Source organism: Tasmannia lanceolata, unplaced genomic scaffold (assembly GCF_043159265.1).
Source record: "Tasmannia lanceolata isolate RefF3 unplaced genomic scaffold, GAP_Taslan_0.1 ptg000006l, whole genome shotgun sequence".
NCBI classification, from domain to species: Eukaryota; Viridiplantae; Streptophyta; class Magnoliopsida; order Canellales; family Winteraceae; genus Tasmannia; species Tasmannia lanceolata.
This window is the reverse complement of record NW_027518683.1, coordinates 6,943,156-6,958,321: the sequence shown is the minus strand read 5'-3', so window position 1 is coordinate 6,958,321 and position 15,166 is coordinate 6,943,156. Positions and strand designations below refer to the sequence as shown.

General features: G+C 36.8%; 1 protein-coding gene across 1 annotated transcript; it reads left to right on the top strand.

The window, feature by feature from the left end:
* Positions 1-828: 828 nt before the first annotated feature.
* Positions 829-13,466, top strand: LOC143878288 (calcium uptake protein, mitochondrial-like). The gene is made up of 8 exons (XM_077380592.1): positions 829-1,374; positions 3,258-3,325; positions 5,705-5,928; positions 6,073-6,156; positions 7,488-7,701; positions 12,176-12,352; positions 12,437-12,556; positions 12,652-13,466. The coding sequence occupies exons 1-8, from the start codon at positions 1,035-1,037 to the stop codon at positions 12,865-12,867; spliced, it is 1,443 nt and encodes a 480-aa protein (XP_077236707.1). The 5' UTR covers positions 829-1,034; the 3' UTR covers positions 12,868-13,466.
* The last annotated feature ends 1,700 nt before the right edge of the window (positions 13,467-15,166 follow it).

Below are 15,166 nucleotides of genomic sequence, written 5' to 3'. Positions count from 1 at the left end.
ATAAGAATTCTCATATGTTGGATACTTATTTTTGAGTAAAAATATGAATTGGTAAAGGGATTTGCATGGAAGTTTCAAAGCTGGCTGTTGCATGAGAGAGTAGCCACTTCAGTGAACCAAATGAATATGACATAATCTGATGAAAATTGAGCCTATGAGGCTGCTCTCTCATGCCATAGCCAACCGCAAAATGCCAAATCCCACTGGTAGAATAACAGGTGGGGCATACTTGCACAATGATCCTCGCCATGGATTGGCCAGGAGCAAAATCCACCCTCATTGGATGATCCAAGCCCTCTATCTTTGTGGTCACTACATGGATTGTGAGATTTAAAAAAGGGAATTGGACGTAAAACCAAGCTCTAAACCCAACAAACCATGTTTGCCACGTGGCACGGAGAAAGATTTCTCTATGTTCCAATGGTTTGGATCCCACTTATACTTCTATGCTCGTATTTTGCCAAGCGCGTTCATCGTATAAGATCCTAAAAAAAACGCCTTTTGGCCATGGAAATAAAGGGCAATGAGATATTCGCACCCCTGAAGACGTGAATTCTGGCAGACTTTTAACGTTTTTTTTATGTGTAAAGGGATGCGAATCATCCTACAGGGGGTGCGAATTTATCTTCTCCCAAAGGAGTATGTCATAACTCATAAGTCAGTTGATTATGATGGGGCCGATGGGCCCAGATAGATATGTGAGAGTAGACTAATAGGGGTCCACCAGATCAATATAGCCAAACAAAACAGAACATAGAGAGACTTTAGAGAAGTACTTTCTAGGATGTTTCCTTTTCCTTTGCCTGAAAGAAAGGTCCAAAAAAAGAAAGAAAACAAGGGGCCATACCCACAGAGCAAACAAATGTCAACTACTATCTAAAAATCCGCTCCTTTTTTATCCAACCAAGCTCAATAAAAACCATCTTGGAACAGGTTTTTCATCAGTCAAATCCCTCAGAATCGTTCTATTTCTCTCCTCTCATCTCTCTCTCTCTCTCTCTCTCTCTCTCTGTGAAAGACGAGAAACAAAGACAATGTCTGTCTGGGCATCCTTGAAGAGATCCTCTCCTTCGATTATTAGAAATGTTGGTATCCAACGGCTGAATCTTCGTCCTTTCTCCAACATAGCAGCCTTTGGAGAGTCTAACTACGAAGATAAGACTAAGGGCTCTGCATTTGGGGCTTTTCTGACGTCTGTTTCTGGAATAATTGTGGGTTCGAGCCTTGGGTTCTTCTTTTGGTCTTCTTCTTTTCCTGAATCTTCATTCTGTTACGCTGATTGGGAAACAAAGACCATAACGAAAGATGATCTGCAAAACCATTCTGCCATTCATGAGGCTAAGCAAGAGAGGAAACCCAAATACATCTTTGGAGGTGTCTCTCTTTCTCTGTGTTCTTTTTTTTTTCATGGAGTTTTTTGGTTTTCTATCATGGGTTTTGTTTATATGAGTAGTGGGTGGAAGGGTAAAATCTTTAAGAAAGGATTTTGTTATTGGGTTTGTTTGGATTCATGTGAGTTTTATAAATTAGTTGAAATTGCAATTTTTCTGAACATCTTCTCATCATTGAATCAATTGATTCTGTTAATGTTGCATCTTAAAATATCTGACTGATGTTGTATTTTGTCTATTGGATCTAGCATAGGATATGATGTATGTTGTATATGTGATTAATATTCCAAATTGGATCTAGTATAGTATATGATGTATGTTGCATATCGTGATTAATATTTCAAATTTTGTTATGTTATCAATGAAAATTCGTAATCTAGCCTGTACATTAGAAACGTGGGTTTGGTTCATGTTTTAACATATAGAGCATTCCATAAGAACAAAATCCTACTAATTCATTGGTATTTAACTATTTATGATCAAAATCCATGCTCATTTCTGCACATTCTCTCTAAAAATGTCATAAGAATCAGCCTTTTATTGGTTATCTAAGAATATATGTTAGGTTCTCCTACCAATTGTTAATGTTGTGTTTTTCATCAATACATCCCTCCCTCCCTCCCTCTCTCTCTTATTACCTTTAGCTCTCTATTTGTCTTTCTTTTACATGTCATCTATCCATCAATTTGTTGCTCCCATGCTCCTGCTCAGAGAAGACTAAAGAATTAGACAAAGATGAAAATAAACCTGGAAGAGAAGTGACTGGGCCCACTCATTCATCTTCCCAACCTGATAGTCGAGACACGTTAGGAGATCCCTGAGTCAAGTTAGTGATCATTTATGGGAGAATAGATAACTCTAGTATTGCTGTTTGTTTGAACCTTAATTGTTCGACTAGGTAATCAAGGTGTAGTTGACACTAGCTGTTTAAACAATTTTCCAAAAACTGCTGGTATGTATCAAATTGGTCAATATACATTGTGTTTTCTAGTGGAAAGATTGATTGGGCACACTGAAATATCAGCAAGAATTTTTTTTTCTTCTTATTTCCATATAACTTGACCATGATGTAGTGATAGTGGCACACACGGATAACTCTATTGATAGGATGGTGATGATGTCCACGGAAGCAAAATCATGCTTTTGGCATCCAGCACTTGATCATTTCCTCATATATAAATACATTATATTGAATTTTGCCAATAAATCCTTTAACTTGCAAAGTATTTCTCAAATAATAATTGAAAATTATGAAATGGCGAAAAACTAAAATCATGCTATTGGTTTCCAACATCGGATCATATCCTCATATATAAATACATTATATTTGTGGGGATTTTTGCCTATAAATCCCTCACCTGCAAAGTATTTCTCAAATAATAATTGAAAATTATGAATGGCCAATAATTGTACTTTTTTTAAGATATTCCAAAAGGTCCCCAGAGACTACATCAAACATTTTCAATGAAATGCCCTTCAATCAATTCTAAATCATGATTTTTTGCTTGAATTTTTTATTCTTGGTGGATTGTATTAAAAATTTATAATTTTCATTAAAATAAAATACAATTTTTTTTCCCTCTTAGAGTTCTTAAAGGGCATTTTTTCAAAAAAAAAAAAAACAAACAAAAACTTAGTGACTAGTTTACATTAACTCAAGTAGTATTTATGGACTTATTGGAAATACATTTTAAAAATGTTAAACTATTCGGCTAAATTGTGATTCTCAATTACTGATTGGAACATATTTTATAAATTAGGGATTTATAGGTAAACATCCCTATCTTTTAAGTGGCCTAATCACGATACCATAAAACCATATTTTAATTATTGGCTTTAATTAGTGATCTTTCTTTTTCGTTGCAGAGGCATATAGGAGGAGAGTTTTCTTTAATTATGAGAAACGGATAAGGTTGCGAAGTCCTCCTGAGAAGGTATTGAACTTCACAAGTATTTACTTCACTGAAGTGATAGTGCAACATATGCATTATCCTCCATATAAATTAATCCCTAAAGCTTATATAAGTATTATGTAGTTATATACTTATACTAACTACTTAGGAATGCTACTTCCACTCAGAACAAGCAAACCATTAGTTTTTCACGTGCTGTGGGTGTGATGTGAGCGAAATTTCGCCTTTTGTTTTCAAAATATACGTCTTCAACACTTCTTTTCCTGAAAATGTATGTCCGACGGCGTTTTCATTATTCATTTATGAAGCTTTAGAACTATGAAAAAAAAAATTCATGTCATTCATTTTTTTTCAAAAAAATATTGAAAAACTACAAAGTGGACGAGTATCTCTTCCATAGGGATTTGTTTTCTCCTTCCCTTTTGCTCTTCTTCTTTATGCTTCTCATTTTCCTTACAATTGAGCTCTTCTTGTTGATGAATTCATTCTGAGAGAGGGAAATAAGGATTCTTATGTTCCCCCGAGAGGTCTTTGGTGAGATACTAGATGTGTTGAATTGAGAGCTATTGTTGGTTGTGAAAAAAAAGTGTTTTCGAATTGTCCGATTTAGTGTCTGCTTATAAATTATTTAATTTAGTTATATCATTATAAGCTCCAGGCGCATCTTGGAAATACAAAAATAGGGTTCTCTCTTAGTCTCATGTAATGTAGAGTCAAAGTAAAGATCCTTATGTCCATATGAACACTCCATAGAACTTTCATAAGTCTTATGACATTTTAATTTTTTTTTTATGTATAACTCAGTTAGTTAAATATGATGAGGAATGGATAAAACATGGTAGTTATTTTGTAGTTTAGAATTTGATGATATGTATTTTAGAATTTTTTATGCATACACCTTTTTTTTTATTATGATGTTGTTTTAATCTCCTTTCTCACCCATTGTTTTCATCTTCTTTTTGTTGGACATTTTTTATTAATTTGTTTTTGAGTTGAAGATGTTTTAAACCCATATTTTTGGCTTGCTGCTTTTTTATCGTACATTTTCTAATTATGGGTGTGTTGTGCGACACATCCAAAAACCAAAAGTAAAAAAAACAAACGAATTCATAGCAGTGAAAAATAAAATGACTTCTTTATCGTCTATGTATGTGTCTCGCATGTCGTCACCAAACCCATATCTTCTCTTTCCCTTCCATCTCTACAACTCCAATAACAATACCATCAAAATAAGCATCAAAAGCCCTTTCCCAGCAAGGCACTTTGTTTCTCTGTCTTCAAGTGTCCAATTTTTCAAATTTGGAAGGCAAAAACTGTGGATAAGAGCAGATACATCGACATAGCAGATTGAAGGTTGAGGGCAGACAATTTCGCAGTCCGGAAGGAATGGAAGGAAAGTTGTATAGGTTTGATTTACCAACCTTCCATCACCTTCTCCAAGCTTCACTAATGCCTATATGAATGATGTGTTATTTTCCTCAATGGCTATGATTTAGCCAACACTTTGAATTTATTGCTGACACACGTGTCAACAGTTGTAAATGTACTGCTAGAAGTGTCAGGCTTAATGTAGGCATGTCGACACATTTTTGTATTGTGTCAAGTGTGACATTCTATTTTATTATTAAATATTGTGTTTACCTCTTTTATTATAAACTCTTCTTTTAGCTCTTCTTTAACCAATACTTGTTGTTATATCCCCTCTCCGAAACGTAAAACCCTAAACAAACGCTTGCTCCTATATTATATTCATTGTATCCTAATGGTTTTTCCGTGTCCCCCTTTTTGGCTTAGCCGTGCCCCCGTTTCTAAATTTTGAAGATTTGCCGTGTCCGACACTCCGTGTCCGTGTTGACATGCGACACTCGTGTTTTTCTTGCCAATCAGCAAAAAAAAAAAAAAGAACTTAATGAGGTGACTTTTCCAAATCTCTTACAGACATGCTTTGCGTTGTATTTTGGGCCATCGTATTACTTTACAATTAATCAACCTGGAGTTGGACTAACAACTGGCTATATGTGTTTGGTCATATGTACTGCCTATTGAACATTGTTGCTCGAGGTAATAATTTTTCCATCTTTTATATTTTCCCTGTTTTGTTTCCATCAAGATTTTGTGTTTTGATTTTGTCTAGGCGTCAAATATTGTTTTTGGTTACTCTTTTTTTTTCTCATGAAGCTTATTTCTTACCAATTAAAATAGAGCATCACGCCTCTACCCAGTGAATTTGTTTTATGTCATCCTCCTTGAGCTTCAATCTGTTCATGACAATGAATCAATATGTGTTCTCCTATTTTGTATTTATTGAACTTTATGGTTTGCATAATGAGCTAATGAATATATTATGCAGTGATATATTTTGCTCATTGCTTTTTCTCTTTCACCATGTTTCCTTTCCAGGTTTTTGAATACTTTGCATCTTTCCGGACCCCAGAAGGAGAGCTATTTATGACACCAGCAGACTTGATGCGAGCAATTGTTCCTGTCTTTCCTCCTTCTGAATCCAATATTGTGAGAGAAGGTTATTTGAGAGGCGAGCGTCGCCCTGGAGAGTTACATTGTGCCAATTCAACTTTTTTTATGCTTTTTGATACTGACAATGATGGACTTATATCTTTCCCGGAGTGAGTTACCAATCTGTCATATTTCTCTTCACATACACATAGGGATCTGAAATGTAGATCTTTTTCTTTCCTTATGGCCTTTCAAATTAAATATTTGTCAGTATTATCAATCTGTGTTCACTTTACTAATTTACTTTGTAACAGGTACATCTTTTTTGTCACCCTACTCAGCATCCCAGAGACAAGCTTCTCTGTGGCATTTAAAATGTTCGACCTTGACAATAATGGGTATGTCTTGCACCCTTCATTAAATCCCAGAAAATCCTATTAGTTACAAAGACTGGCTGTTTTTTAATGTCTTATTAGACAGTGCATATAGCGCCATATTTCCTTTCACTGTTTTTGTTTCCTTTCTTATGAAATTACTCCAGCTTATTATACTCGACAATCAACATCTGTTTTATGTTTTAGACATGGCACATTGTAAATCATGAAATGTATTGTTCTGGTTGTGTTACCGACGCTTACTGGACATGATAGATATGGTTGACTTGGGGAAATTTGCAGGCTGTTAAAAAGCTCTTTGAATCTGGACTCGATGAAGTAAAAGAGAAAAATATTAATAGGTAATGGTGATAGATATTCGTTATTTTAATGAATATCTACAATATTTACTATTTTTAGCTTTAGTATAGACTTTTTCTCAAAACAATAAGTTACAGAAAATTCAGAAAACTTAAATTTACCACTTAAAAAGTAGAAATAATATTCACCTCCCCAGTAATCTTGGATGTCATAGTACCGAGGACAAGGAAGTGGTATGGGTGTGTTGTTGAATTTCTACATGTTTATAGTGTCTTGGATTTGCCATGGTCTGCTCCCAGCATATAGATTTGCCAATGGAGAGTGGAAGTGTTTTGTTAGCCGAAAAACTTGGCTCTGTTGGAACCTCCCATGTTGTTTTTATTGCACAGTCGAGTATTTTTCTTGGAGACAGCTATTAAAGATACACAGCTCGTCACCCGAAAACGTAGGATTTAAGCAGCGAGTATTCATTGGATATGACTTACAAGTAAACCAGCACCTATTTGGCTACATTTATTCATATAATCTTGTCAAGTTGTCCACTTCTGTGCCTTCCACAAATTTCTGAACAGTCATGGGATGTTTTTGGCTTCTTTTTCATTATGAAGTGAAGGTGTTTATGTTTTCTGATCATGCTAATAACTGTTTGCCAATTTTCAGGGCTTCTTGATGCATCAATTATATATCTCTTGGTTGTTGGTACCATCCTATTTGCTATTTCATATCTTTTGCTTCTTGGAAGTCATTGGCAGCGGATAATTTTATCTACTCAATTTGTTTTCATTTTACTGCTCCAGTGAATAATGTTGGATTTTCTTCATTTTATCCATTTAGTTGTGAGCATTTTCATGCAGCCATTATACTTGTTCATGTTTTGACTAAGTTACCGTATATACGAGAGTGCATTTACTTGGTAATCACTATTTTTTATCATGGCTATCTCCCGGTTCATTTTCATTTTTATAATATCGGTTATGCGTTTTATGTCAATATACTGAGATTAATTTTTTTTATTCATTACATCTTTTTTCCAGAGCAATAGAGAAAGAGGAGTTTAAGAAAGTTATGGCCTTGATGCGATCATATAATCGACAAGGGGCTTCCCATAAGGATGGGCTGCGTTTTGGGCTCAAAGTTGGAGGTTCTGTTGAAAATGGGGGCCTAGTGGAGTACTTCTTTGGCAAGGACGGAAATGAGTGCCTCCAACATGAAAAATTTGTTGAATTTTTTAAAGATTTGCATGATGAAGTATGATTTTCTTATCTCTCTCATGAATTTTATTCAGGAAGTAATCTGCAGTGGTGGCATGTTTATCAATTATCATTCATTTTGTGATTTGGAATTCTTGGATTTTTTTTTCACTAGTTATAATGGATTTTCTTATTGGCTTGATATCTAGGTGAGCTTTTATTCATGAATAAATACTTTTTAGCCATGATAGTATCATACTTTTCTTTTCTTGTTCTTTTTCTGTTTTCTCAGGGTCTCTCTCGGTCCCTGCTCTTTTTAATGAAATTTATTTGCCATTCAAAAAAAAAAAAGGATTTCAAAGAGTGCATTTCTAGAGGTTAAGACTTGGTTTTGGATAACGAGGAACACCGTTGTCAAAGCAATTAGGGACCTGACTACTCTCTGGCTCTCCAACTTTTCCTGGGTACTCAGATACTTGTCTAAGCTTAGGGTATAACGGTATTCAGCAATATGATAACAATCATTTTATTGGATACTGTATGTAGTATGTACATGTATTTTATACGGTTTGGGCATATCCATTTGTATTAGATGTCTTATTTTCTGAACCACTAACCATTTTCTTGTGATATTATATTATATGATTTCTATATCCATACTAACTTAGCAAAATTTTTGGCATTGCCATTTCCAAAGTTTAATATACCAAATTATAATAAAAAAAATGAGGAAGAACTAATAAGGGCAATTAAATCAATGTGGTTTAAATTACATGAGTTTCTAATTGATTTTTTAAAAGATTCACTTAACCACAAGTGAGGATGCAGCCCAACTATTAAGATTGACTTAGTATCTGCTGCTTGTTTTCATCAGTTGTGGAATATAATTTGTTCAGGCAATAATGTAGTATACTCGAAAGTCGAAACCATTACGAGGCTAAATAAAAATACAATTCCTAAATTTTTTAAGGCAGAAGGATCTTATGTATCGCATCCTATGTGAGAATAAAAGCATCTAGTATGGCTACTATTAACTGAGTCTTGTCGGAAGAATGGGAATTGTGATATGATATTACTTCCTGGTCTAACTGGAGATGTGGGCCCCATGACCATAACCAAGTGACTATGAGATTTTTGCCTTCATATAAAAACTTTGATATTATTGAGGTGTTTTGAGTCATCTAAGCCACATATGGGCTGACTATGACCATTTGTCCATTTTGGCCTTTGACCCGTAAGGTGTGCATAATTTTGTGCTTCCCAGTATATTTCCTAGAAGGTGATTGATAGAAGTTGTAATTAGATGCTTTTAGGCTGCTCTTCATGGATATTGCTGTTGACAAGAGCCATTGTTAGGTCTGTGTCGAGATTGTATGACCATCATGTCTTTATAAATGTTGAATTGATTTGCATGGAGTTATATGTCAACAACTATTAAACTAATCCTTCCATCCTGTGGAGACTTGGGTAAATTTCTACATTAGAGAAATAGTTTCATTCAGTTATTGCATGTATCCATTGGCATTTGATGGTTCAACGATTGTTTGGCCCAATATCTATTTGTTAGAGCAATAGTTCCTCTCAATGGTTGTAGGCATAAAACTGGAAATGTGTGGCCCTTAGTTTATTGAAAAGTGCACCATGTTGATTGAAGAAGTGCGGTAAATTTTGATGTTGCAGCAAAATTTTGATCCTAGGTAATCTGAATTTGCCTTCCAGAGAAAATAAACAACTTGTCAATTTATCTAAACCATCATGGTGATCTTGGTTAAGTGGAGGTATTTTGCCTGCTTTTCTCATATCTTGAAGATGATGGATGGCAGTAATTACATTAGAAAATCAGTGAGATTCACTTCATTTTAGTGGCTGTTTCTAAATAATTGCTTTCTCATATATTCCTTTTGTCTCATTATTCATGCTGATGTGATAATCACAGTTAAGATCAGATAATGCATTTTGACGATATGGAGTAAATATTTTTTATATTTGGATATGAGGTGATGAACTTCTATTTGAAGGTATATATTATTATTGGTTTTCTCCTCTACTATTCGACTTATACGTTTACCGTGTAGATCGTTGTGATCTTGTCAATCCTCTGTGCATGGGTGACATGTGTGGCTTTCTTCTAGATAGGGTTTTGTCCAATGAACTGGATATAGCTGCACAGGCTGTCCCTTTGGATCAGGTTGGAGTCGCTCTCGAAACTGTTGTGGAATTCTTTGGGTAGGGCATGTGTGCTGTGATGTCGGTTCTATTTTTTCTTGATTGTCTTTTGGCATCTCACACCTGCCTTGAATTCTAAGATAATTGGGAAATTTCTTGGATGGAGGTAGAGTTGAATGGCCAATATCCAGAGTTACCATACTCCTGAAGCTTTAATGGGTTCTGAACCTCATCCTTTGGGAAGCCTGAGATAAGTGTTTTCAGTTCTCAGTTTATAGTGATTAAGTTAGTTCTGTCATGGGTGAAAATCTTCAGATCTAATTTGTGGGCATAACAGTGTTTAAAAATGCTGATGCGACGCGGAACGTGGCCGAAGAAAATCCTAGTCGACTCGGCACGACACTGTCAAGTACTTGGTTGACGCGGCTGAGTACTCGGTTTATGCGGTCATAGTTTGGGAGAGTCAAAAGAGTCTCCTTTTTTTTGGGGAAAATTGAGCTATTAACCTAATCCTTCCATCCTGTGGAGACTTGGGTAAACATTAGAGAAATAGTTTCATGCAGTAATTGCATGTATGCATTGGCACTTGAGTCAAGAGAGTTTTTATTGACTCTGTAGGGCAGAACACGGAACGTGGATGCGGTGCAACACGGAACGTGGATATGGTGCAACACAGAACGTGGATGCGGTGCAACACGGAACGTGGATACGGTGCAACACAGAACGTGGATGCGGTGCAACGGGAAACGTGGCCAAGGTAAAAGGGAGTTGACTCGGACGCGGTGGAGTTTTAAAACTATGGGTCATAATGTCATATTATCACCAAGATATTTTGAGTCTTTTGTTACCTCTGGAATTTTCATGACTAACTGCCTCTCTTCAAATAGGACTGTGTGGGTCTTAGCAACTGCCTCTTTTGAGTATACAGGATCCAAGACATGCAAATTTAGATGTGAATGGAGGACAGATTAATGACATTACAGTTTGACTAATTGTAAGCCTTCTTCATTTTCAGCTTGGAATATGAACATCTCAACCCTGAGACCCCCTAGAAGAATTCTTATGTGTGGACCATAAGAAGCCTAACTGAGAATAGCCACAATAATGGAAGATTGGAAGAATTGACTGTATAGTGGCTTTAATTGGTATCTGGAACGCATCCTTACTTTTCATAAGAGAAATACAATACATGTATTAAAAAGGCCAACTAATATTAGATCTTGCACTCTCTTAAGGGAGCGTAGTAGTATTGTGTTGAAAGGGTACTGTTTTCAGAGGAACTAGTTTCTTCATTGTGGAACCGCAAGGAAGTCTGCCCTCTAGTTGATATTTGATGTTGATGGCAACAAAAATACTCGTAGTAAAGCTGGTGATTTTTTCGTCAATCATGACTATGTCCCAGAGAAAATTGACAAGTTTTTACTGCCCCAGGTCAGGGCCATGTATAATTTTAAGGGCAAAAAAATATGAAAAAAATCACCCAAGGGTCTGAGAGCTTGCTTAATAAGCTTTGAATGGGATTGCATAGTTCTAGCAGGGGTCAACCTAGGTCATAGGATTCTGGAACTGTAAGGTGTTCTTAATCTGTTGCAGCTTCGCAAGTCAGATTGGAAATGAGTTGCTTCAGAAGGTTGGCCTATAACCCTTAGAAGCACACCGTATTGCCAAGTGTCTTGCACTTGGCCTACACGTTAGCTAAGTAATAACATATCTCAGGGTTGGACAATGTGCACGGGATAACTTCTTTTGCACGTGAACCTCATTGTATAGTTTCATCTGCAGCTGTCCAAACACTCTGAGCCATCTGTTCGTCGAATAGAGTGCTCCCAAAAGGGACTTAAGATCTTTTGCAGGGTTTTAATAATAATCAGTGTTGCGGTTTCCAGTTGAGAACTACAAAATAAAAGATCACCCCTCTAATTCCCACAATCCATATCCTGCTAGTGGGATCTCCTCAAGGAATTGATGGAGAGGAGCAATGCCTCACAAGGGATATATGGATAATAGTAACTAGGAACATAGATGATGTGAAAATTTTTGTAGTCTCCAGTCTGAAGACCATGGCATGAATTTGAACGTAACAAAGTATAATTTGGTGAGACCTATCTCTGGGAGCAATTGAATGAACAGAATTCCGAGCATATATGAATTAGTTGTGGAGGCTCTGAAACACCTACAAGAAATAAAGTTCCATACTATTTTAATTTGCTAATAATGGGTTTGACATGACCAGCAGCTAGTTTCTTTGTTTTCTATTTCACTTTTTTTTCCTTATGTACCACTTGAAAGGGCATGTTTCATCAGCAACCAAGGATGCTTTAATTGAGTCCTAAGTTGCTATGTGCTAATCTCCCCAACCTTTACAGATTTTGCGTTTGGAGTTCGCCCATTATGACTACAAGTTACAAGGGACAATATCAGCCAAGGATTTCGCCTTGTCCATGGTTGCTTCGGCCGACTTGAACCATATTAACAAGTTCCTTGATCGGGTTGATGAAATGAACAATGACCCACATCTCAGAGATCTACGTGTCACCTTCGAGGTTAGAGATTGTTCGTACGCCTTGTTCATGGCTTCCAGTTTCATGTTTGTTTTCTTATTTGCCATTCATCTTGTGCAAGTGCAGGAGTTCAAGGCCTTCGCAGAGTTGCGTAAAAGACTGCAACCATTGGCTCTGGCAATCTTTAGTTATGGGAAAGTAAATGGTTTTTTGACAAAGCAGGATTTCCAACGAGCTGCATCCCATGTAATTTCTGTTTTCCTTTTTTTCTGAACGAATTTTTCTTCTCTTCTCTGTAAACTAGAAGTTTTATTTAAGTCAAGTGTTCAATTTGATGGCAGGTCTGTGGCATCTCTGTAACTGACAATGTGGTTGATATCATATTCCATATTTTTGACACAAACCATGATGGGAGTTTAAGCTCTGTGGAGTTTTTGGGTGTTCTACAAAGACGGGAAAGGGATATCACCCAACCAGTTGAGAATGGTGTAGCTGGGCTTCTATCATGTTGGTGGAATTGTTCAGAGGCTTACCCCTTTGCGCAGTTGGTTCAGTAATCGGAATTCCTTTCTTCTTATACATGGCATAAAATTTCACGTCGAGATTGGAAATCAAGACAGCAGATGTACCGTAGGGAAGGGTCACTCATTTCAGTTTTCAACTAGTTGCAATTGAAGGATCTGGAGGTTAAGGCTGGGAATTTCTACCTTTAAATTTGAAACAAGCAAGCTTCATATTTCGTCTCAACTCTCGACAGTTCATCTTTATGATCATGGCAATTCGGCAATGAGACTGATTATGATTTGTTGGAGTTTCATGTACAGTTCTGATCCAATGGGGACTAGAGGATGATAAACTCTCCACGTCCACTCTCTCTGTACAGCAGCAGCTGCAATGTTCATATGTACATATACCAGTTTTTTTTGTGGGTAATTGATATATTCATCCCCTTTCTTCCCTGACCACTCCTCTCTATTGTATTGATGACCACTTTTTTTACACTACAAGGGGTGGCCCGGGGAAGAAAAAGGATTGCATGTATCTTCTCTCTCTTTGGTGTTTGTAAGTTCTTTGTATCATGTGATGTGCTACTGAACAGTTGTATATGGTGTTACTGAAACTGAACTTTTCTATTGACTCCTTTGTCCTTCGAATCCATCCAGTGTTCAGTGCCCAGCTTTTATTAATGCACTATACAGATACAGAAAAGATAAAATAATAGGCACATTCCAAATAATGGGACCAAGACCATGTGGAGTGGTGCCTCATGATGATCAACAGGATCGACGGTCTCAAATTGATCGTTAGGATTGATTCCCCGAAGTGACTGTCCGCCTAGTCAGGGCTCTTGGAATAGGAATAGGTAAAATGTCAAGCGGCCTTGTTTTTTAAATGTATGTGTTTCCATTTTCCAACCATGATTGAAGAAGAATACAGAAGAGCAGGAGGACCCACTTCTTTTTCATCCAATCATGGCATTCCGATTTTTTCCTTTTATATGGCTATAACTGGAATTTAGGCCCTGTTTGTTTTGGATTTTGGGAATCGATTGCAAGTCCAAAACTGATTATTGGGCTTAGAATTACTATTGGAGTCCAATAATCAGTTTTGCACCCAAAATTGGTTCTCAAAATCCAAAACAAAGAGGGCCAAGTTATGCTAGGGGAACCAGTTTTATGACTTTGACATGAGACCGAAGCAAATCAGTTATTGCCATCATATCATGATAGATATCACTTCGGTTTAACGGGAAATTCACCAATCACACACGTGGCACACTTTGTCTGTCGGGTACCACAGCATCACGAGAATGAACTTTGCCTTAGAACTTTCTATTTCTTGGTGGAACTTAAAAATTGTAGTGATGTTGCCTCTCAAGTTTAAGGTATAGAACCCCTTGAGAAAGGGCAAGGCCACTGGAATAGAACAATCTCATTGTGCTCATAGAGAGACCAATGGCAGTATCTTGGTGAGAGAAATATTTCCATTATTAATTCCTCAAACTCTCAATCAAGTAAACTGCTCTTGCATTCCATATCATTTATCGTCCGAGGGATTATATTTTCAAACAAGGAGAGGCCGGACCTGATAGAGTTGCATTATGTTAGCAGAGCCCATTTACACGTATTGATTTGATCAGTTGATTGAAGTTCGACTTTGGAGATAGGAATTAGTTCCTGAGAGGGGCAACCAGAATGTCTAGTACAAGCTTGCTTTGTCTTAACAAAGTGTAGGTGTAATTTAAAGTTATCTCCAGCCAAGAGATCAACTGACTCCGAAGAAGCTATATTGTACTAATCCAGTTTATTGTATGATGAGAAAGATAATTTGTCCAACTTATGACTGGAATGCAGGTTCAAGTGCTTGGTTTGTTATGTGATCTAACCTCGTAACTGCAATCAATCTTCACTTCTTGCAATCCACAATTTTGAGGCATTTAGGATTTTATTATGTATGTTCTAATGATTCATGTTTGGCATCATCTCCTAGATGATTTGGTATATTTAGATATCATTTAAACTCAGAAGCTGTGAGATATTTTCTACTGTACAGAAGGAAAAATGCATTTTTCAAGTCAAGCTCCAGATTATTGTATAGAGGTTTTGGCCACTTCAAGGAAAGGTAAATTGGTTTAAATATCTTAAGCATGCCAGCTTCTTCTGATTCTCTGCAGACAGCCTACTAAGATCCGAGCTCCTTATGGAGGGGATGGAGAGACGTGTGATAGTAGAACACAAGCGCACGTCCCTTCTCCTAGTTCGGAATCCCCAAGTCAAAATAAGCTGAAATTTAACTTTGATTGGTCCAGCACAGGTAGCCCAGGGCCAGATGGAGTGGGCGGAGTCCTAAGGGATG